The sequence below is a fragment of the Staurois parvus genome, unplaced genomic scaffold (assembly GCF_062004578.1).
Source record: "Staurois parvus isolate SC_StPar_1 unplaced genomic scaffold, SC_StPar_1.0 ptg000303l, whole genome shotgun sequence".
In the NCBI taxonomy this organism is placed as follows: Eukaryota; Metazoa; Chordata; class Amphibia; order Anura; family Ranidae; genus Staurois; species Staurois parvus.
Genome location: NW_028318099.1, coordinates 10,035,407 through 10,056,845, shown reverse-complemented (window position 1 = coordinate 10,056,845; position 21,439 = coordinate 10,035,407). Strand labels below are relative to the sequence as shown.

The window sequence follows — 21,439 nt, the reverse complement described above, 5'->3', positions numbered from 1 at the left end:
CCCATAAGTTGTCAGTCCGCCCCTGTTTAGGAGTGTGTCTATGGGAATGTTTGACTATTCTACCAGAAGCGCATTTGTGAGGTCAGGCACTGTCGGACTAGAAGGCCTGCCTCCGTTCTAATTAATCACAAATGTTTGTAGAAGCAGTCTGCATGCCTAGGTGCTTGATTTTATACGCCTGTGGCCAGGGAGGTGATTGGAACACCTGAATCCAATGATTTGGAGGGGTGTCCCAATACTTTTGCCAATATTTATGTCAAAGAATAAGGTGTTGAGGAGTGCTGTTCTAAATATTAATTGTGACGTAATATAGTGTATATGCAGCAGCTCTTCTCCCCGCTTCCTGGTCTCATGTTCTTGGCTCCTGCTGCTGTCAATCAAATCCAGCAAGGAAGGAAAGAGGGGCATGGCTGAGCCACAATGTGTATGTCTTAAGAAACGTACAGCCCAGCTCAGGATCGAGCCTGCACAAGTGCCACTTTCTATGAGGGCACTCAGAGGAAAGGCTGTGAAGAGAACGCCAGTGTGGGACCCCAGAAGAGGAGGTTTGAAACCGCTATATGCAAAGCCATTGCACAGAGCAGGTAAGTATGACATCTTTCTTTAGTTTAGGAAAAAAAATGTTAGGCTTACAGCTGATTTAAATTGGTTGTAAAGGCATAGGGTTTTTTACCTTCATGCACTCCCTTTATGCCTGATCCAGCGATGTGCACAAAAGCCAAGGCTCTCTCACATCTCATTGGCTCAGATACAACAGCAGAAGCCATTGGCTGTCGCTGCTGTCAAACACAGCCAGGGAGGAGGGAATGGGGGGCAGGGTTGAACCGCACTCTGTGAGCCCTATGGACACACAGAGGTGGCTGGGGAGAGAGCACACACAAGTCCCTTCAGAGTAAGCTGCTTGCTATGGGAGCACTCAGCAGGAGGGAGGAGCCAGGTGCGCTGGCAGGGGACCCGAGAGGAGCGATGCTCTGTGCAAAACCATTACACAGAGCAGGTGTGTATGATATGTTTGTTATTTTAAAATAAAAAAAAAATAACCTTTAGAATCACTCAACACATACATTCCTTAGTGCACCTTACAGGGATATATGGCAGAAAATCACCTTCGAGCATCAGCGTGCGTTTCAGCTATTCAGTTTAGAGATTGCAATTTCTGGGTTTGCATACATCTGCAATATAAACCTGTATTACTAGTATAACAATTATCTTCACAGTTCTTTTATTCCTTCTCTTTTGCATTTCCTTTAACTAAATCTGGCCCATTCACTCTCTATTAAAGAAAACAAGTTAACCATTTCCTTTCTTGTACCATGTGGCTTATGTATCGCAGTCTCTGTCAGGTTTTATTGCTGTCTGCACCCCTATCCCGCCCCTGATTCCCCCATCTACTTGTCCTGGTGACCACTATCACTGGGGCTGAAGTGAAAAACTTGAGTTGACCCTAGAGTAGGAATAGAGGAGAAATAAGTACCTCACTTCGGTCAAGGGGATTTCCTCTCCCTTCCTGTTATGTCTACGCGACAGGATCTGGGGGTAAAGTTTTTAAAATGGAAACCGTTATATAGTTTGTCAAGGTAAAAAAAAGACACCATCTAGTTCAGACAATAGAAAAAAAGTAGAATAGAAAATCTCCATTTACAGAACCTTATACCCAGAACGGATGCAGAGGAAGGCAAAAAAATCCCATAAAGTTTGACCTGATTTGCTCCAGCAGGTGAAAATAATTCCTGTCCAATCCCTTGATGGCAACCTAAAAAAAAAACTAAAATGATCTTTTCCTCTGTCCTGGTAGCAGGGAACTGCTGCTGATCCTGGACATAGTAAAACTGGAAGTAACTGTAATCTTCCCAGTTGTGCAGAGCTGAATGAATTGCAAGACTGGCTGTACAAAATGACTACTTTAAGGTCCAATTTAGCTTCACGGTAGTGCAAATGATAATGCAATATATTGAATATATATATATATATACACTGCTTTCATCGGAGGGAACAGGGGGGAACGCAGCATTGAATGTATGTAATAGCAATGGGTGCTGGGGTGCTGAGGTGGGTCTTATGTTGCTGGAAGGAAAATTGTTGCTAGGGGGGATCTACTGTTACGGGAGGGATCTACTGTAACTGACTGCTACATAGTTAGTCTGGCTGAAAAAAGACCAAAGTCTATCCAGTTCAACCATAGAAAAAAAAAGTTATATTCTTATACCCACAGTTGATCCAGAGGAAGGCAAAAAAACCCAGCAAAGCATGATCCAATTTGCTCCTGCTGGGAAAAAAATTGCTTCCTGATCCCCCGAGAGGCATCAGGATATTCCCTGGATCAACTTTAACTATAAATGTTAGTATCCAGTTATATTCTGTGTATCTAAGAAAGAATCCAGGCCTTTTTTGAAGCAATCCACTGAGTTGGCCAGAACCAACTTTTGAGGGAGTCTATTCCACATTTTCACAGCTCTCACTGTGAAGAAACCTTTCTGTGTTTGAAGATTGAATTCCTTTTCCTCCTTGGTAAAGATTTTGACCCTTTTTCAATATTGGCACCACTATGGCCTTACGCCAATCCAGTGGTACTATGCCAGTCATTAAAGATTCCCTAAAATTAGAAACAATGGCTTTGAATGACAGAGCTCAATTCTTTAAGGACCCGTGGGTGTATGCCATCCGGTCCGGGTGCTTTATTCACCTTTATACTGTCTAAATATTTTTGGATCATATCAACTGTGAGCCAATGTGGATCATCTAGAGCTGTGTCAATACCATGCCCATTATGGACAAGAACTCCCTCATGCTCCTTTGTATACACAGAGCTGAAGAAGGTATTAAATAAATGTACCTTCTTTGTCCCTAGTCACCCACTGTAGATTGTTTTGTAAAGGGCCTATATGTTCGGACCGGACCTTTTTACTATTAATATATTTGAAGAATTTTTTGTGGTTGGTCCTACTATCTTTTGCAATCTGTCTGCTGGAGGGTCTATTGATGCTGGGGGTTTATTATTGCTGGTTGCAAGGGATCTATTTTATTGCTTTTCTTGTTATCATTAACAAATTCCATACAAATTATTTAGCACCACAAAATGATACTGGTTTCTGAATACCCTAATGGGTGGTGCTGAGAGGTGGGTAGGGGGTGTAACCAAGGAACAGTGCTCAGAGGCGGGTAGGGGGCTGAACCAAGGAACAGTGCTCAGAGGCGGGTAGGGGCGGAGACAAGGGGTGACTTGGAAAGAGAGAGTTCCTGCATCTATTCTCTGAGAAAAAAGCCTGTATATATATATATATATACTATATACATACACACAAATAAACTGGTGATCTTCGCACACACAAAAAGACAAAATATCCTGGGTGCTCACTAGTCAAAGATCCAATATGTATGTTGCGCTACCCTTGTGAGGCCTGCTTGTATGTTTGCCCAGGTTTCCCCTTGCTTTGCCCCGCAGCCAGGCACAGTGTATTCTCCAAAGCCAGGTACACACACTCTTTCACTCATTGTCTTCAATGACCAGTGTAGGGGATGTTTGTTTTTGGAGTTTATTGAAGAACTGGGGATAGAGATGGGGAATTTAGTAGGATACTCAAAAATTAGAACTATTCACACTGAGGACATCTGAACTTATTTCTTAGTTGAGCAGTATTGAAGTCCTGACTGAAGCAGATAGTAGACTTCTCTTTACGGTGTAGTAACAAGTAGGTTAGAAGCGAGCAAAGTTCCTTTAGCAGTAGCTAACACTTGGACAAGCTCTTCAGAACACCAGCCACTGTTCCCTTTCCTTTTCAGACCCATGCTGAATATCAATCACCGGAGGAGCAGCAAGCACACAGAGTCCCCAATTTCTCTCAGTGTCTGTACTCAAAAGTCCAAGGACAGAATGGTTTCTTCCTTCCAATCTTTCAAATGACTCTCTCTCCAGTGATACCAGACAGATCTTTGGCAAACAGCCCCCCTCAGTCAGCTTACTGTAGAACCAGGGTCACTCTTTCTAACTTCAGGTCCTTAAGTCGAACCACCTGAGGCCGCATGGCAGCCAGTGCCAGGCAAGGCAAGCCTGCCCCCAGCCTGGCTTGTTCAATCCTTTCCTGGGAAAGACTCTGAACCCATGTGCTCACAGACCATAAATACCACTCCCAGCATGCAATGGGACTGCCCTTCCTTGCAGTTCATCAGGGCTGTATCCATAATTATGCTGCTCATTTGCCTAGTCCCCTCCAAGGTTGTGGAAGGCTCTCACAGCTTCCTGAAGGTGGGCAGAACTCAGACAAAATCAGAAGCACCACAGCATCATGAGCAGACCTGACTAATCCATCACAGCACTCTGTTAACCACCTCCCATCCTGCGTTGTATATAAACAACCGGATAGTGGCAGTGCAGGTTCGGGTGGCCGTTTATAAACGGTCTCCCCGCACCCTGCTTGCGCGCGCTCCCTGGGAGCGCACAGCACCGCGATCCGGTAGAACAGTGGAACACAGATCGTCAGATGGGACCTCTGTGCGAGGTCCCGCTCATGTGATCACTGATTGGCCAATCAGTGATCACATGCAGAGTAGTAAGCAAGATGTCACTTGTGACATCATTGTATACTACGAGTGCAATCTGTGAATGATCACAGAGGTCACATGGTACAAGGCTATTCACAACAGCCTTGTACCATGTGACAAGCTGTGACCAATCACAGCTCACTGAGTAGTTCTGAATGGCTGCAAGAATGCAGCTAGAGAGAAGGAGAAATGATTGCTTTTACATCCTTTATGGGTGTAAAAGCAATCAGTGTAAATAAAAAAAAAAAAAATCTTCATCACCCCCCACAAGTAGTACAGTGTCACCATGGTGACACTGTACTGCTAGGGTGACAGTATGTAAACAATAGTAATAATAATAGAAAAAAATTAAAAACAAATGTAAAAATATTTTTTAAAAATTATAATTTTTGGTTATAAACCAATTTGGGTTATTTCTTTTTTACTAAAAATATAACGGAATAAATTTTAGCCAAGATTTATGATGAAATACTATTTATTTGCAAAATTTTATAAGAAAAACACTTTTTTTCAAAATGTTTCGACTTTTTAATTTACATAGCAAAAAAAAAAAATCCCAGTGGTGAATAAATACTACCAAAATAAAGTTTTATCTGTCTCAAAAAAATGCTAAAAAAGTCATATGGGTACAGTGTTGCATGACTGCGCAATTGTCATTCAAAGTGTGATAGCACTGAAAGCTGAAAATTGGCCTGGACAGGAAGGGGGTAAAAGTGTCCAGACTGGAAGTGGTTAAGCAGAGAGCCCAATTAGATTTTCCTAATAGTCTCTCTGCTAAGCAGAGAAACACAGCTATACTCATCCTAATGATACAAATCCTAGCACCTACCTAGGAGGGTGCTACATGTACTTGTAGAAATAGGGCACTCACAAGGATTTAGAGCCTGTTCACCCCTGAACTGCACAGGAATGCAGCTCACGTTCCTGCATGATTCAGTGCAGTGCAACTTTCAGCCCATCCATTTAAATGGGGTAAAATTGAAGTGCATGCATTACTTTTCAAAAACACACTGCACCGGATCATATAGTACTGCACTATGCTGCAATGTGTGCAGACAACCGCACTGCATTTACGATTTGCGTTTGTTGTATCATTATGATTATATTGACACCTGCAGCAGATTGCACACCCAGTGTGTTTTTATTGTGATGTGAGAAATGAGAATGAAAAGCAGGTTTCTAGCACCACGTTATGGTGAGAATGAGCCCTGAAAGGAGCATGTAATGTACAGAAACGTTTTATTCTGCGGTTGGTGATGGAATAAAGCTTCCTTATACACTATACTCTCTTAAATCCCTGTGAGCGCTCTATCTCTACAAGTACAAATATATATAAAAATGCATATATATTGCAGCTACCATGTGTTTCTTAACCGCTTCCCTTCCGCCCTATAGCAGATTTACTGCTGCAGGGCAGCAGGGGTGTGCAAAATCACGTATACATACGTGATTTAGAGTGCCCGGGTAAGGGGCTCGCGCGAGCGGCACATGTGCCCTAGCCATGCCGCTATTTGTGGCCTCAGCTGTCATTCACCGGGTCCCGGTCGGTGGTTACTCGCTGGCGCCCGGTGATAGAGGAGCATTACTGATGGAGGGAGAGAAGTGTATGTAAACAATACAGTTCTCTTCCCTGTCAGCTCCTGCACACTGCTATGTATGGCTTACAGTGATGCACACAGACACACAGCAGTTATTAAAAGGGCACACAGTTAACCCTTTGATAGCCCCAGATGTTAACCCCTTCCTTCCCATTGTCATTAGAACAGTGTCAGTGCTATTTATTAGTATATATATATAGTGCAGCGCTGTAATGTAATTTGATATAAAATAATTCAAGTCTTTATTTACGATAAAATCAAATATGTGCAGGCCTTTTCCTCATTAGGTGACTGGAAAACGATAAAAATGCGCACTCACCGACCGCACATTTTAAATGCGCCTGTGTGTAATCTTATCCAGAGGACCAGCCAAGCATGCAGCTCCAGAACACATATGGATCCTCCCTCTCAAGTACAGACATCAACCTTGGGTGTAGTAATACCTCCAGATCCAGAGACCCTCTCGCCCCAAATAATAGGCAGGGATCCCCCTCGTGACTCCAGGCACCCCAAAATCGAAGGTGTAGATCTGCAACCTCTGCTCCCGGGGGACGGAGATCAGCGCTGCATGCTCACCATGACAGGGGCGCAGAGGTTGCAGATCTACACCTTCGATTTTGGCAAGCGTTGGTAAAACAGCCAAGTGTGAACGAGCCCTTAGGCTGCATTCGGGCCTCCTGCAGTTGTCATGGTAACTGAATCTTTGGCCAGCAGGTAGCAGCACACCGTAGACCCTTCACGGTGGTACAACAGGGTCCTGACAGAGAATCACACCCAGAGGGAGGACTCCACACTCCAGTCATAGAAGAGAATACAAAACATAGAAAGTGAGTAAACGTCACAGATATGGGAGACAGTACACAATACAGGCGATATTGGTTCATCATATACTAGTACACCGAAAATAAAGGACATTTCATCTCTAAGATCCACAATACATCATTTGAATTTTGAAACCTCGCCCTACCTGTACGAAAACCGGCTGGCTGACTTTAACAGAGTAGAAATGCACACGGTGGTATGTAGTCAGCATTTTAGCTGGTTGTGTACAGGAAATGTACCTGTCTGCAGATGCTATCTGCCCCCGTTTCCCATAAATGCAGACAGACATGAAGATGTAATTGGAGGGGGAGGGGTGGGGAACCGGGATGAAGGCTGAAGGCTGGCAATGGTTCAGGGCTCTTGCACACAGGCCGTCTGAGCCCATTCAGTATATATGTAAGCTGTATTGCCTCCACCCAGACAGTCCCAGTGCAACATATGGCCTATCACTTAGGCTACGTTCACACTAGCGTTGTGTGCAGGCGGCAGAGAGGCGTTTGGGACCATTTTTTACCACTTACCAAACACCTCGGGCGCCTCTGCACATTGCAGCACATGGTGCTGTTCTAACGGAGCGTTAGCGTTGCGCCGCGGCAAAACGGACGCCTCTGGTCGAGTCAGAATGCGTTGAAGCCTCCTATTCTCGTCTATGGTGTATGGTTGCGATGCGGTTGCGGGGCGTCTGCGGAGCGCTAACACCATTTAAACTTCATTATAGGCGTTTGTGGGGCGTTTTTAACGCTCAGCAAAGCAAACGCCTAGCAACCGCCGCTAAACCGCGCATGCGGCGTTTGCCGAGCGTTATAAAACGCTCCGCAAATGCCGGACCAACGCTTGCTATAGGGGCATTTGGCAAGCATTGGTAAAACAGTCAAGTGTGAAGGAGCCCTAACAGAAGTGTCTGTGCGCTGCTGCACTCGGGTACACGGCGGTGCTGTCCCAACAGCATTTGAGCGTATACAAAAAAGAATGTATACGATAACACGATTGTATACACAGGTAGAGAGGCGCTCAGCCATTCATGTTATCCACCCTCCGGAGGATTTACCCCCCTTCCTGACCAGGCCATTTTTCGTGTTACGGCACTGCGTTACTTTAACTGACAATTGCGCGGTCATGCAATGCTGCACCCAAATGAAATTTACATCCTTTTTTTCCCAGGAATCGAGCTTTCTTTTGGTGGAATTTGATTACCTGTGTGTTTTTTATTTTTTGCGCTATTAAAAAGCTACAATTTTGAGAAAAAAACTATATTTTTGACTTTTAAATGCTATTAAACATGGCCAGTAAAAAAAAATAAAATTTCATCATAAATTTAGGCCAAAATGTATTCTGCTCCATGTCTTTGCTAAACAACATCCCAATATGTGTAAATGAATTGGTTTATGTGAAAGTTATAGCGTTTACAAATGGCGGTATATATACTGGGATTTTTTTTTTACTAGTAATGGCGGTGATCAGCGACTTATAGCGGGACTGCAGGACTGCGGCGGGCATTCTGACACTGGGGGGAACTGACATCACCAGTGACACCAATACAGTGATCAGTGCTAATAAAAAGCACTGACATTGTACTAATGGCACTGGGCAGGAAGGGGTTAACACGAGGGGTGATCAAAGGTTTAATTGTGTGCTATGTTACTAGGGGCTGTGTGTTTGTGCTTCACTGTAAACACACTGCTTTGCATGGCTGTGTTGTGCACATGCCTAGGTGATTGATTTATACACCTGTGGCTGTGGAGGTGATTGGAACACCTGAATCCAATGATTTGGAGGGGTGTCCCAATACTTTTGGCAATATAGTGTATGTACTTATGACGCAGATTTCTGACTGATGAAGGAACATGGAAAATAATGTCAGTTGTAATGATGATGCCCATCTCTTAAAGTAAACTCTTTTCTCCTTTACAGTCAAGAAAGCTGTCATCTTAGTCTTTGTTTGATCTGCAGGAGCCATGGTGTTGCACATGTGATCAGTTATGACACCAGTTATTGATGGCTTGACAGTTCAATTGGCAGCCTAAGCAACTGTGACAGTTATCATTCACAGCATGCCTAAAATGTGATTGTTTTGGGAAACTGTTAAAATGTTTCTGTTTTAACTTTAGAATGTTTCTATATTCCTTGCTAAATTTAGCTTGATTTCAAAAGCAGAGTCTGTGTTTTAGGGCTCATTTACTGTACGCTTGTGGTTGAAGGGCCATAAAATCCTCTGGTTGTGCCATGTTTTTACCACCCCTCAACTGTTTTCCCTTTAGCTGGGAAGGCAGCGGCTGGGGTTGTACAGTCATGCTCGGTGGGCACTACCTATTCAAGTGATTGGGGCCACGCTGCAACCAGTCCGCTACAACGCACATAGCTGAGGTATGGTAGCAGGCATTTAAAAGGATAAACAGTTTGTCAAATGCTCCCTGAAGAGTGATATGAACCTGGGTGACTATTCAAAGAGCAAAGCAAGTTGAAACAAGGCCATATAAACACTGCTAGTAGAAATATGTACAGAAAACATAATGGGGGGAATTCAATAAAACTTCTGTACCACTTTTCTGGAGTTAGTTCCTCTTGTTAATGAACTGCATCAAATTCATGAAGCATCTGCGACACTTTTGATTCTGACAGCAACTCGTGCACCAAATTCAGGCAGTTCTAAAATCCACCACTGAATGCGCCAGATTCAAAATAAAATACCAACAGTACCTATATTACAAAAGTTGAGCTAATTAACCACTGGACCTCCAGAATATTTGACCCCCTTCATGACCAGGGCATTTTTTACTATTAACTGGCAATTGTGTAGTCATGCAACACTGTACCCAAATGAAATGTATATTTTTTTTTACACAAATGAGCTTTATTTTGTTGGTACTGAATCACAACTGTTTTTTATTGTATAAATGAAAAAATACTGAAAATTTGGAAAAAAAACAAAATTATATTATCTACTTTGTTTTAAAATATATCCAATAAAATCAAATTTCTTCATAAATTAAGGCCAAAATGTATTCTGCTGCATAATAAAAATCTTTCACAGCGTCTATAAAATCTTAAATAATCCCTATAGTGATGTAGTGTTACTCCTTCTTATTTAGTATTCTTCCATATAGTACGTGGTTGATACGCCATCCTCCAATTATTACCCTCAACAAAAGATATAAACGCACATAATGTATTATTATCCTCACTACATTCACAACAATCACAAGAAACACTCACAAAATCAGTGTTAAATATGAATGCAAGTTATATGCTAGGGGGAGAACCCCTGTGGGAATCCAGGATGGAAAAAGGTCTCACTAGATGACAGACTCAGCAATGGCATGCAATGCCAAGCTGCAGCAAGCAAAGCCAGCAGAATATTAGCATGCATAAAAAAGGGAATTTAGTCAAGAGATAAAACAATAATCCTGCCACTTTATAAAACTCTGGTCCGGCCACATCTGGAGTGTGCCGTCCACTTCTGGTCTTCAATCCTTAGGAAAGATGTGCTGGACCTGGATAGAGTCCAGAGAAGGACAAAAAAATGATTAAGGGGACTGGAGGACCTCAGTTACGAGGAAGACTACAGACATTAAAAGTATTCTCTCTGGAGGAGGGACGCTTGAGAGGAGATATGATAGTGATATATAAATACCTCAGTGGTGATTCTGGCATAAAGAAAAAACTTTTCAGTTTCAAAGACACAGGGCCACTCAATGAAATTGCAGGAGAAGAGGTTTACTTAAACTGCGTAGGGGGTTTTCACTGTCAGAGCGGTAAGGATGTGGAACGCGCTTCCACAATCAGTGGTGTCAGTGGATAGTATTGATAGTTTAAAAAAACTCTTAGAGCTGATTTACACACGTGCGGGTTCAGTCTCAGGTTTCACAGCTGATTGATACAGTAGTTGTTCACCGGTTCACGTCAGGTTTACATCAGGTTCAGGACAGGATTATCCTGTTCACACATATGAGAAACGGTTCCCATAGACGTCAATAGACTGTAATCCGCACCTGAACCTGACCGCACTGCTCAGAAATCGTACAGGACTGTTTGAAACTGTACTGAATCTGCACAGCCAGTGCACCAGACATATGTGAACAGGCATCATAGGAAGCAATGTTTTTGTCATGCGGATTGGATGCAGTTCAATCCGCATCCTTTCCACATATATGTGAACCAGCACAAAGGCTGGCCATACACTATACAATTTTCTTTAGAAAATTGCTGTAGATTTACCAAAAACCATATAATATGAGGTCAAACCTAAACAACACATTCAATTGTATCCAATTAGGCGGGCCCTTGCACTACACAGTTGAAGATAAATCTAAAGAAAATTGGGCAGAAATTGGACAGAAAATTGTATAGTGTATGGCCAGCCTTAGAGCTGATTCACACATGTGTGGTGAAAATTGAAGCTCAGGTTTCACAGCTAATTGACACAGTAGTTGTTCAGCAGTTCAGGTCAGGTTTACATCAGGTTTAGGTCAGGATTTTATCCTGTTCACATATGAGCTGCTCAGAAATGGTTCCCATAGACGTCAATAGGCTGTAATCTGCACCTGAACATGACCGCACTGCTCAGAAATCGTACAGGACTGTTTCAAACCGTACTGAATCTGCACAGCCAGTGCACCAGACATATATGAACAGGCATCATAGGAAGCAATGTTTTTTCACGTCATGCGGATTGGATGCAGTTCAAACTGCATCCTTTCCGCATATATGCGAACCAGCACTTACAGCTGATTCACACATGTGTGGTGCAAATTGAAGCTCCGGTTTCACAGCTAATTGACACAGTAGTTGCTCAGCAGTTCAGGTCAGGTTTACATCAGGTTCAGAACAGGTTCAGGTCAGGATTTTATCCTTTCACACATGAGCTGCTCAGAAATGGTTCCCATAGACGTCAGTAGCCTGTAATCTGTACTTGAACTGGACCGCATTGTTCAGAAATTGTAATCAATCCGCACTGCCAGTGCACTGGACATATAGGAACAGGTACCATAGAAAGCAATGTTATTTCACATGTCATGCGGATTGGGTGCAGTTCAAACCACATCCAATCAGCATATATGTGAACTGGCACTTAGATGTGCATCTTAGTAAACACAATATACAGGGATATGGGATATGATTTTTGACATGAGCACACACACACCCACATAGGTTGAACTGGATGGATTGTTGTCTTTATTCAAAATTACAAACTATGTAACTGGCTTGTTTTCAAAAACTGACGTTTTCCTCTGCTGTACAGAGGAGGTTAAGGAGTTAACGTTTACCATAATTATCCTGAGTGTACTGTGCTGGCATATCTTTTTATCAGTTGCAAACTAGATTTTCAACACTCTGTCCTAACCGAAGGCTTAAAGATGTACAAGTTGGCCTTCTGCTTTGTACGTTGATGAGGGAAACTCAGTCAGTGGGGACAGATTGAGTTTCCTTTCATTTAAACGTATACAGAATAGCTCTGCTCCAAACAAACACCTAGAAAGGTAAGACATTGTTTTAATCAGTTCTATGTATGCTGTGAAAATAAGAACATATAACAAACATAGTTGGGTTTTATAAAATTAAGCTAGAGAAGTGTAAATACAATTTAAAGTGAATCTTTGCTTTAATTAAGTTTTTTTATGAGATACCTTCTATTAACATCATCAGCCAGAAAAGTTTCTATTGTGCCAGTTACTGAATTATGTTGTAGTTTAATTTTCTGAGACCTGTTTTTCCTTAAAGTACTCACAAACATAAAATATTTTTTTACCTGATTGTATTAAGGTGAAAAAACTTTTAAGTGCAGCTCCCCCCACAGCCCCTAAATACTTAACTGAGCCCAAACTTAGTCCAGAGCTGTGGATGTCTACAGCAGCTCTTCTCCCCTCTCACAGCTTTCACAGGCTTCTGTTGCTATCAATCAAAACCTGAGAGCAGAGGGCAGGGCCAAACTAGGCTGTATATCTGAATAGATGAAAATAGCTTGGCTTGGGATTGAGCGCCCCCATAGGAAGTGGCTTCCTATGGGGCACTCGGTGGGAAGAGTGTGAGAGCCAGGAGTGGCAACGGGGTACCCAAGAAGAGGAAAATCAAAATGGCTCTGCGCAAAACCATTGCAGGTAAGTATGCTATGTTTGTTATTTTAAAAGAGATTTTTTTTTTCAATATTAATTATACTTACCTAGGTGGATGCAGCATCAATCTGATGCTGCATCTGTCCCCCTCCGGTTCTAAGGGTAAGAACTGAGTAATCAAACACCTTCTCCCTGCTGCTCTGAGCAGAGAGCCAGGACTGTCAGTCTCTGGCTCTCTGCTCTTCCCCCTCAGCACTCACTAGAGCGCTGGGATATGGGTGGGGGGCCGAGAACAGCTAGCTCACGTTCTCAGCGGGTACAGGCTCCTGGGTGGATCCCAACCATATGGTTGGGATTTTCCCCAGCCTTGACAAGCTGAGTGACTTTAAACCACTGTATGCTGAAAATTGGTCACAGCAGTGCAGAACGAACTGCATCCCTGTGGTTCACAGGAGAAGTAGAGCCAAACGAGCTTTGGCTGTACTCCTCCTTTAATGAAAAAAAGGGAATCTTTACAATCACTTTAACACTGTAGCTATGCCTTACCACTCTACTGTCCAACGAAATTAGCGTATTGCCTGGTAAATGCACCCAGTAACACAGTGAATCTTGTTTCAAATGTCACTTTATGCATTGACATACTGACAAAGCTTGGTTCACACCAACACAGTTTGCTTTTGATCTGTTTATGCAGTGCTTTTTGTAGTGCATTTTTCATGCGTTTTTAATGCTTTTTTTATGGACAGTTTGCTGTTGGGCAGAGTCAAAAATGCATCAAAAACACGTCAAAAACATACATGCTTTTCTACAGCATCTCCTTTGAAGTCTATTGAATCAAAAACACACCATTTTGTGTTAAAAAAAAGTCCCTGACCCTTTCCCAAAACACAGCAGCTGAAAAAAGCATAGATGTGAACATGTCCCAAAGGAAACCATGCTAAATGGACTGTAGTGCTCTTCTGCAAAAAACACCAAAAAATGCACTGGTGTGAACCAGGTCTTAGACCCAGTCTAGTCTGTCCAGACAGTAAGGTCACCTGTTGACTTGGCTCCATCAAATTGATTTCTTCAATAAGACACATAAGCTGAATCCATCGCACATTTACCTTGGATAGTTGCAGTACAGAGGATTTTTTCCTGTCTTTTGAAGTGACTTTCCTAAGCCCTTCCTCTGTGAACCACTAATACTGACTGAGGGAACATGGAAGAAATGGGGAAGGTCTAGCTAGGACCCCATATAGAAGTAAAATATATTTGAAATATATTTTTAAAATATTCTTCCCAGATATATTGACATACATTTGAAATATTACAATTTTGTCCATATTCAACATATTTCAAAATACATTTCAATAAATATATATGTGTGTGTGTGTGTGTGTGTTATATATTACATTTTGTAATATATAAAAAACGCATTTCAACATCCAGTATATATACTTTATTTGTATGGGAAAATGTTTAATCAAAATGGTAATACATGGAACGTGACTCCATGGAACAGCTTCATTTCAGTCTTTAGTGAATCAAATGTGTAAGCACATGCAGTCTGCTGTCTCCACTACAGGTGGCGCTGAACTGGAGCTGCACCGCAGCCTGGAAAGGAAGTCAGGAGAAACATGGTGTCGCTATGGTTTGCTGAGCCCTGAAGGTAGTGTTCCGGCTATGCTGCATGCTGGTGACCCCTGGCGGTCATCTTGGGTCAGCAGAACCTGAGAACTTTGCGAAGTGGATAGAGTAGGGAAAGAGCACCCGCCTGTCAGGGAGAGTGATAGCAGCAGGGAAAGGTTCCTGATGAGTAGGGACAGGTTAGGGACTCACACTCCTGTGCTGTAGTCTCCCCTTTTAGACTAGACAGGCCAGGCCGCATTCCACCCTCTGAAGACAGACGTAGTCGGTGCATCTTTACCAGCTGCCTCTCTACCAAGAACTGAACTGAGAGTGTTACCCTAAGCAGCACTCTCCCAATGGAGTTGTTTGTAGTTGGCATTTTCTGCAATACAAGGCTTGAGTTTTCTGCTGCCCACCACGCTGCACCTCCCCACAAATGCATTACATTTAAATATGTCTTTCTACTAGATGGCTGATCCAGAATCTGATAAGCACAGCACAGAAGATGTGTTAAAGACACTACAAGATCTTAACAAGGATCTGGAACAATTGTTAGAGCAAATCGAGAAGGTATCAGGTAAGCAGGGTTTTTTCAGCAGGAACGTGGGGGAACGCAGTTCCAGCACCTCCAGCAGTGAATGTATGTAATGGCAAGGGGTGTTGGGGTGTGCTGGAGGGTCTATTGATACTGGCTGTTGTGGGATATATTGTCGCTGTAGGGGATCTATTTTTGTGTAGAGGTCTATTGTTGCTGGCGGGAAGGGGTCTTATGTTCATGGGGGGTCGATTGTTGCTGAGAGGAATCGAATTGTTGAGGGACAGGTCTATTGATGCTGGCTGCTGGTGGATCTATTGTTGCTGATGTGGGTCTATTAATGCTACGGTGGATCTGCTGTTGCCTGGGTGGTATTTTGTTGTGGGTGGGGGGGAACGTCTATTGTTTTTGCTGCAGGGGATCTATTTTACTGCTTTTTTTGGTATCATTAACCACTTCCATACCGAGCACTTTTACCCCCTTCCTGCCCAGGCCAATTTTCAGCTTTCAGCACTGTCACACTTTGAATGAAAATTGCGCGGTCATACAACAGTGTACCCAAACTAAAATGTTATCATTTTCTTCACACAATTAGAACTTTCTTTTGGTGGTATTTAATCACCACTGGGGTTTTTATTTTTTGCTAAATTAACAAAAAAAGACCAAAATTTTGAAAAACAAAACACGTTTTTCTTTGTGTAATAAAAGTTTGCAAATAAATAATTGTTCTTCATAAATTTAGGTCAAGATGTATTCTACTACATTTCTTTGGTTTAAATAACCCAAATTAGTATTTATTATTTAGTCTGTAGGAAAGTTATAGAGTTCACAAACTATGGGATATAACTGAATATTGATCAATACTGAAGTACTGACAGCCAATCTCATTTATTGAGGTCCAAGAATGTCAGAAATGACCCCTTTTTGCAAAGTAGACAGTCCGACATATTTCATAACAGGCATGGCGAGTATTTTGAAATAGTAATTTTTTTGTAATTTTTCGGAAAATGAAGAAATTAAAAAAATATTTTCACAATTTTTTTGTTTTACATACTGTCACTAGTGCAGTACAGGATCATCATATAACTGCCATGGTGGTGATCAGGAACACTGACTGGTGACAGTACGAAAAAAAAGATCTTTTTTTTTAATTTTTTAAATTATTATTTTTAATTTTTTTATTACATTTTTCTCTTTTTTTAAGATGTTTTTTTCACCATAACCAAAGTAGTATAATGTTACCATAGTAACATTGTACTACTTTGGGGAAGTGATCAGTATTTTTTTTTTTTTTTTTTGCACAATTTGCTTATTTCGAAGAATTACTTTGCTATAAGCAAACATTTACCTGAATGAAAACGATTCATTCAGGGTTTTTTTTTGTGATTAACTGTGAGTTGGCCACGGCTTTTCACATGACACAGCTGGGCTGTGATTGGCCCAGCTTGTGCATGTCATGTGATCACTGTGACCATTCACAGCTAGACACACTTGTATACAATGGATGGCATGAAAGGAAGCCATCCATTGTATACAACTGTCATGTGACCTGCTGTGATTGGTTACAGCAGGTCTCATGGTAATGGCAATGGGGCCGGTACACATCTGTCATCGTCCGTGTCCGAGGTACACGGCTGGTGACAGATCGCCTCACAGCGTGGCCCTGCGGCCCATATGGTGTCCACCCGGAGGGACGAGCTGTTCGCCCAGCCGCCATCTTGCTATAGGTCGGGCGCCAACTGGCTAACAAATTCAATACAAATTACTTAGCACCAGAAAATTATGCTTGTTTCTGTATTTACAAAACTGGGTGGTACTGAGAGGTGGGTAGGGGTGGAACCAAGGGATGGTGTTCGAAGGTGGGTAGGGGGCAGAGACAAGGGGTGACTCAGAAGAGGGGAGTTCCTGTACCTATTTCTGGGAAAAAAAAGCCCTGCAGGTAAGATACATAATCTGAGTAGGTCACGTTCCATGCTTGAAAGATGATCGTGATTGCCATTACTGAACACAGAAAGTAATCATTGATTGTAATTGAGGAGCAATGTATTATTATTTTCATCAGATACTTTTATCATTGCATACCGATTTAATAATAGCCCAGATATTGCCAAAGAATGCTCACTGACTGCTCACCAAACTTAAGAATTAATCCATCTTCCTGTCCTTGAAACTGTAGCACACACCGCCCTCTGCCTTGTAATTTGGATAATGGCACCTTTGCATCTGGTGCGCTTCCTTTAAATGCCCCAAAACACATGTCAGTGCAAACAAATATAAAAATATAGTGAACAATTCTGATTGCAAAATCTCTTAAATAGTGTTGCTTCTTCGACTTCAAAAAAACTTCTTAAAACTTAATCCACCACCACAAACACCAGATGTGCTCTCACCTGGAGTTTTTGACCTCACATAAAGTTAGGTAAAAAAACGCATGTGTCCCTTGAAGTGGACATACAATGGTGGGTGTATCTTGTATACAGAATCGTCCTCCAGTAGTGACCGGTCCCTTTAATCCTTCCTCCTCCACTCAGCATACATATGTCAGAAAAAATGAGTAAAACACAATAGTGCTTTATCCTTTAAACACACTGCTTTATTAAAAACATAAAATTGGCCACACACATTGTGTGGGTGCTTAATTGCACCTAATATTATGCACATATAAATCCAAAATTACCATTCGTAAGGATATACAAATAGCCTCCACTTCTCTGCTGTATGGTATCACTGGGTCACGTGGCTTCCTCAGGGGTATATATTTGTACAGCATAAAGTTACTTCTTCAGGAATGATGGGAACACAATATCTACAAGAAAAAAACAAAATCAATATAATACATATATAGCACATATAAATCTCCAATAAACCATGCCATTGGGTAGGGATCTACAGAGCTTACCAAGGAATGGAAATTGGACCAATATACCACAGGCCAGAGTCCAGGGAGCCACATCCTACCCCCAGTGGGCATGGGAGACTCACAGACAGATCAGACACTCAATAAAAGCTGCAAAAACATTTAAATCCAGTAAATTGTGATCATTAGAAACCTAGGGTAAAGATCACAATATATCCAAGGAGACCTACCAAAAGGATTTGGTATCGATGTGTATATGTGGGCCACATTTAGGTGGGACATAAAGCAAAGCTCTTCCAGCTGAATTTCTTCTATGGTGAATAGAAATCCAAACACGATACAGAAATCCAACATGGGGCCTTAAGAGCCTGTGCCAAAGGGGTAAGACACATTTATTTTTATTGAGTGTCTGATCTGTCTGTGTGGCTCCTTGGAGTTTGACCTGGGGTATACTGCTCCTATATCTAACCCTGGGTAAGCTCTGTAGATCCCTATCCAATGGCAGGGCTTTTGGAGATTTATATGTATTACATATGTATTACATTATTTTTGTTTTTTCCTGTAGCTAAGATTCCCATCTTTCCTGAAGAAGCAGATTTTTGCTACGAAACATGCTGAAATGTATCAACTGTGAAAAGGCTTCCCAATGAGTCTTTACTGTACTTATCTCATAGTATCTGTTAATACATCAAGTAAAATGTTTTTGTTAAATCTATATTTTGAACATCCAACGCATGGGTACGGCTTTACAGTTCATATGGGAATCTACTGTAAATATGACTGATTATATGTGGATTTTAATATAAATATGTTCTTTGTAAATAAAAGTAGTTGCTTTTGATATGAAAAGTTTTTGTGTATCGTTTATTCAACAGTGCCAAGAAAGTCCTATTCCTTCAAATAAAATAGCTGACATACACTATTAGTTTACTTTTATAAAAAAAAAAAATGTCTATGCAGATGAGGGGTGTCTGTAGATAAAAACAAACTGTGCAGCTCTGACAAAAGTTGAACAATGCCCTTGCTAAAGGTGTAGGCCATTTACGTATCCCATGAAGCCGGACTGGTAAACCCCCAGGGTGTTGCTAAGAGAGGCGCAGCTATTACTGCTCACCTTCACCATTACAGAAGTGAGCTCCCAATTGCTGAGCTCAGAGCTAATGCATCAGGGGAGAGAAAGAGAGCATGTGATGAGGTCTGAATCAGAGAAAGAGCTGACTTATGTAATGGTGAAGGTGAACAGTAATAGCTGGGCCCCTCTTAGAAACTTCCTAGCAAGGTCTTAGAAGTTTCTTCAATGAGGCTTCATGAGGTATATAAATGGCCTATACCTAAAGCAGGAGCATGATTCAATTTTGGTCAAAGCTGCACAGCTTGTTTTCATCTGCATACATCCCTTACCTGCATAGGTAGTTTTTTGGTCAAGGTGAACTGACTTTAAATCTCTGGCACTGCTGTTAAAAACTGTGGAGATGCTGCATGAGAGTTGCCAGCTCTCAACATTGCATATTTCTAAACTGTGTTGATAATTTTTGAATCGTGTTCTAGACACAGACCAGGCACTTAAAGGGTGGTATGTTACTAAAATAGTGAATTCCTGCATACTAAAGCATTCTTTCTTATTGACACATTTTCTTAACTGCTGCCCCTCTGCCATATAGCAGATATACTGCTACAGGGCGGCAGGGGTGTGCAAAATCATGTGTGTGTGTGTGTGTGTGTGTGTGTGTGTGTGTATGTGTGTGTATATATATATATATATATATATATATTTATATACATATATAAATATATATATATATATATATAGATGTGTGATTTTGCATCTCCGGGTAGGAAGCGTGTGCGAGCCACACGTCGACAAATTGCGGCCGTGGCTGTCAGTCAACAGGTCCCGGCCGGTGATTCCTGAAGATCTCTGATGGGGTGGAGGGCTGCTTTGTTTACTAACAGTCCTCCTCCCTGTCGGCTTGGACACACTGCTCTGGATGGCTGTGCACAGCCATCCAGAGCAGTGTGTTTACAGTGAAGCCCACACACACAGCCCCCTAGTAAAACACTCCCAGCTTTTTTTTTTAGCACTGATCACTGTATTGGTGCCACTGGGGAAGTCAGTGACACCAAGTCAGTTCCCCCCAGTGTCAGAATGCCCGCCACAGTCCCGCTATAAGTCACTGATTGCCACCAAAAAAAAAAAATCTAGTATATATACCGCCATTTGTAAACACTATAACTTTCAGGTAAACCAATTAATTTACACGTATTGGGACTTTTTTTTAGCAAAGGCGTGTAGCAGAATACATTTTGGCTTAAATTTATGACGAAATTTGATTTTAGAATTTTTTTTACTGAACATAGCAAAAAGTAAAAAATAGAAGTTTTTTTTTTCTCAAAAATTGTCAGTATTTTTTTTTTTATATAGCGCAAAAAATAAAAAACACACATGCGATCAAATACCACCACAAGAAAGCTCAATTTGTGAGAAAAAAGGACATAAATTTAATTTGGGTGCAGTGTTGCATGACCGCACATTTGTCAGTTAAAGTAATGCAGAGCCGTAACGTAAAAAATGCCCTGGTCAGGAAGGGGGATAAATTCTCAGTAGGGCAAGTGGTTAAAATACAGTCTGGCAGAAACCTATCCTTTACATTGATAAAAGCAGAACTCTATGTTAGCATATTGTAAAATTGCATTTACCAAAAACAAGTACTTTATGTAAATAGCACTGCAATAATGTGTATTTGTGCTTACTATTAGCTGAAGCTACAGGGATGACTTATGAAATGGTGACTACCCGCAGCAATCCTGGCCTGGCTGAACAAGTGAAGAGACTCAATGAAGCTTTTCAGAAGTGCCTGAACGAGGTGCAGAAAAACTGGAAGGAGATGCTAGAGGAAGCCAAGCAGGCATCAGAGTCAGAATGCTGTAATGACAATAGCTCTGTTTTCCTTCAAACCTAAAATGCATAATTTATATGTAGCAAAACTATAATTGACTTAAAAGCATTTAAAGTTCATTCAATTTATTTAAAGTTTACACAGTTCACTTTATACCATTACAGAAATCCAGAAAACTAAATGTAAATAAATAGCTTGACTTGATAAAGATATAACAGTGTCATGCATTTGTCTGCTAATCTATATTAACCTTTTTATACATGAATAAAAATGCCTTTATCTAGATAGATATAGTAAATATTCATGAATATTAATATGAGTGTGACCAGTCCATTGCAGTGTCTGTGTGGAGCGCCAGTGACATGCTCTAGACGCAGTCTAAGCAATGTCTCATTTTGATCAAGGAGTTTACATTTTGCTGTGTGACACCTCTTCATTGTTACCTTCATTTCTGACCCACTGACAGCTGCTGTTACAGAGTATGCAACCTTCAGGAAACAGCATATTCCATAAACTGGAAGAAGCTAAAG

General features: G+C 41.5%; 1 protein-coding gene across 2 annotated transcripts; it reads left to right on the top strand.

Annotated features, from left to right (window-relative positions):
- The first annotated feature begins 407 nt into the window (after nucleotides 1-407).
- SYCE3 (synaptonemal complex central element protein 3) lies at nucleotides 408-21,124 on the top strand. Of its 2 annotated transcripts, none has more exons than XM_089683100.1 (3): nucleotides 408-584; nucleotides 15,089-15,197; nucleotides 20,770-21,124. In XM_089683100.1, exons 1-3 carry the CDS (start codon nucleotides 561-563, stop codon nucleotides 20,970-20,972), a joined length of 336 nt encoding a protein of 111 aa, XP_089539226.1. In that variant the 5' UTR covers nucleotides 408-560; the 3' UTR covers nucleotides 20,973-21,124. The 2 variants fall into 2 exon arrangements, with proteins under 2 accessions (XP_089539226.1, XP_089539227.1); XM_089683101.1 differs by lacking the exon at nucleotides 408-584 and adding an exon at nucleotides 14,613-14,660.
- The last annotated feature ends 315 nt before the right edge of the window (nucleotides 21,125-21,439 follow it).

Bases quoted from the DNA above. Each gene is read 5' to 3' on its own strand.
- SYCE3 (XM_089683100.1), top strand. From the start codon at position 561: ATGCAAAGCCATTGCACAGAGCAG. The intron at 585-15,088 runs GTAAGTATGACA...TCTTTCTACTAG, and splicing joins AAAGCCATTGCACAGAGCAG to ATGGCTGATCCAGAATCTGA. The intron at 15,198-20,769 runs GTAAGCAGGGTT...GCTTACTATTAG, and splicing joins GCAAATCGAGAAGGTATCAG to CTGAAGCTACAGGGATGACT.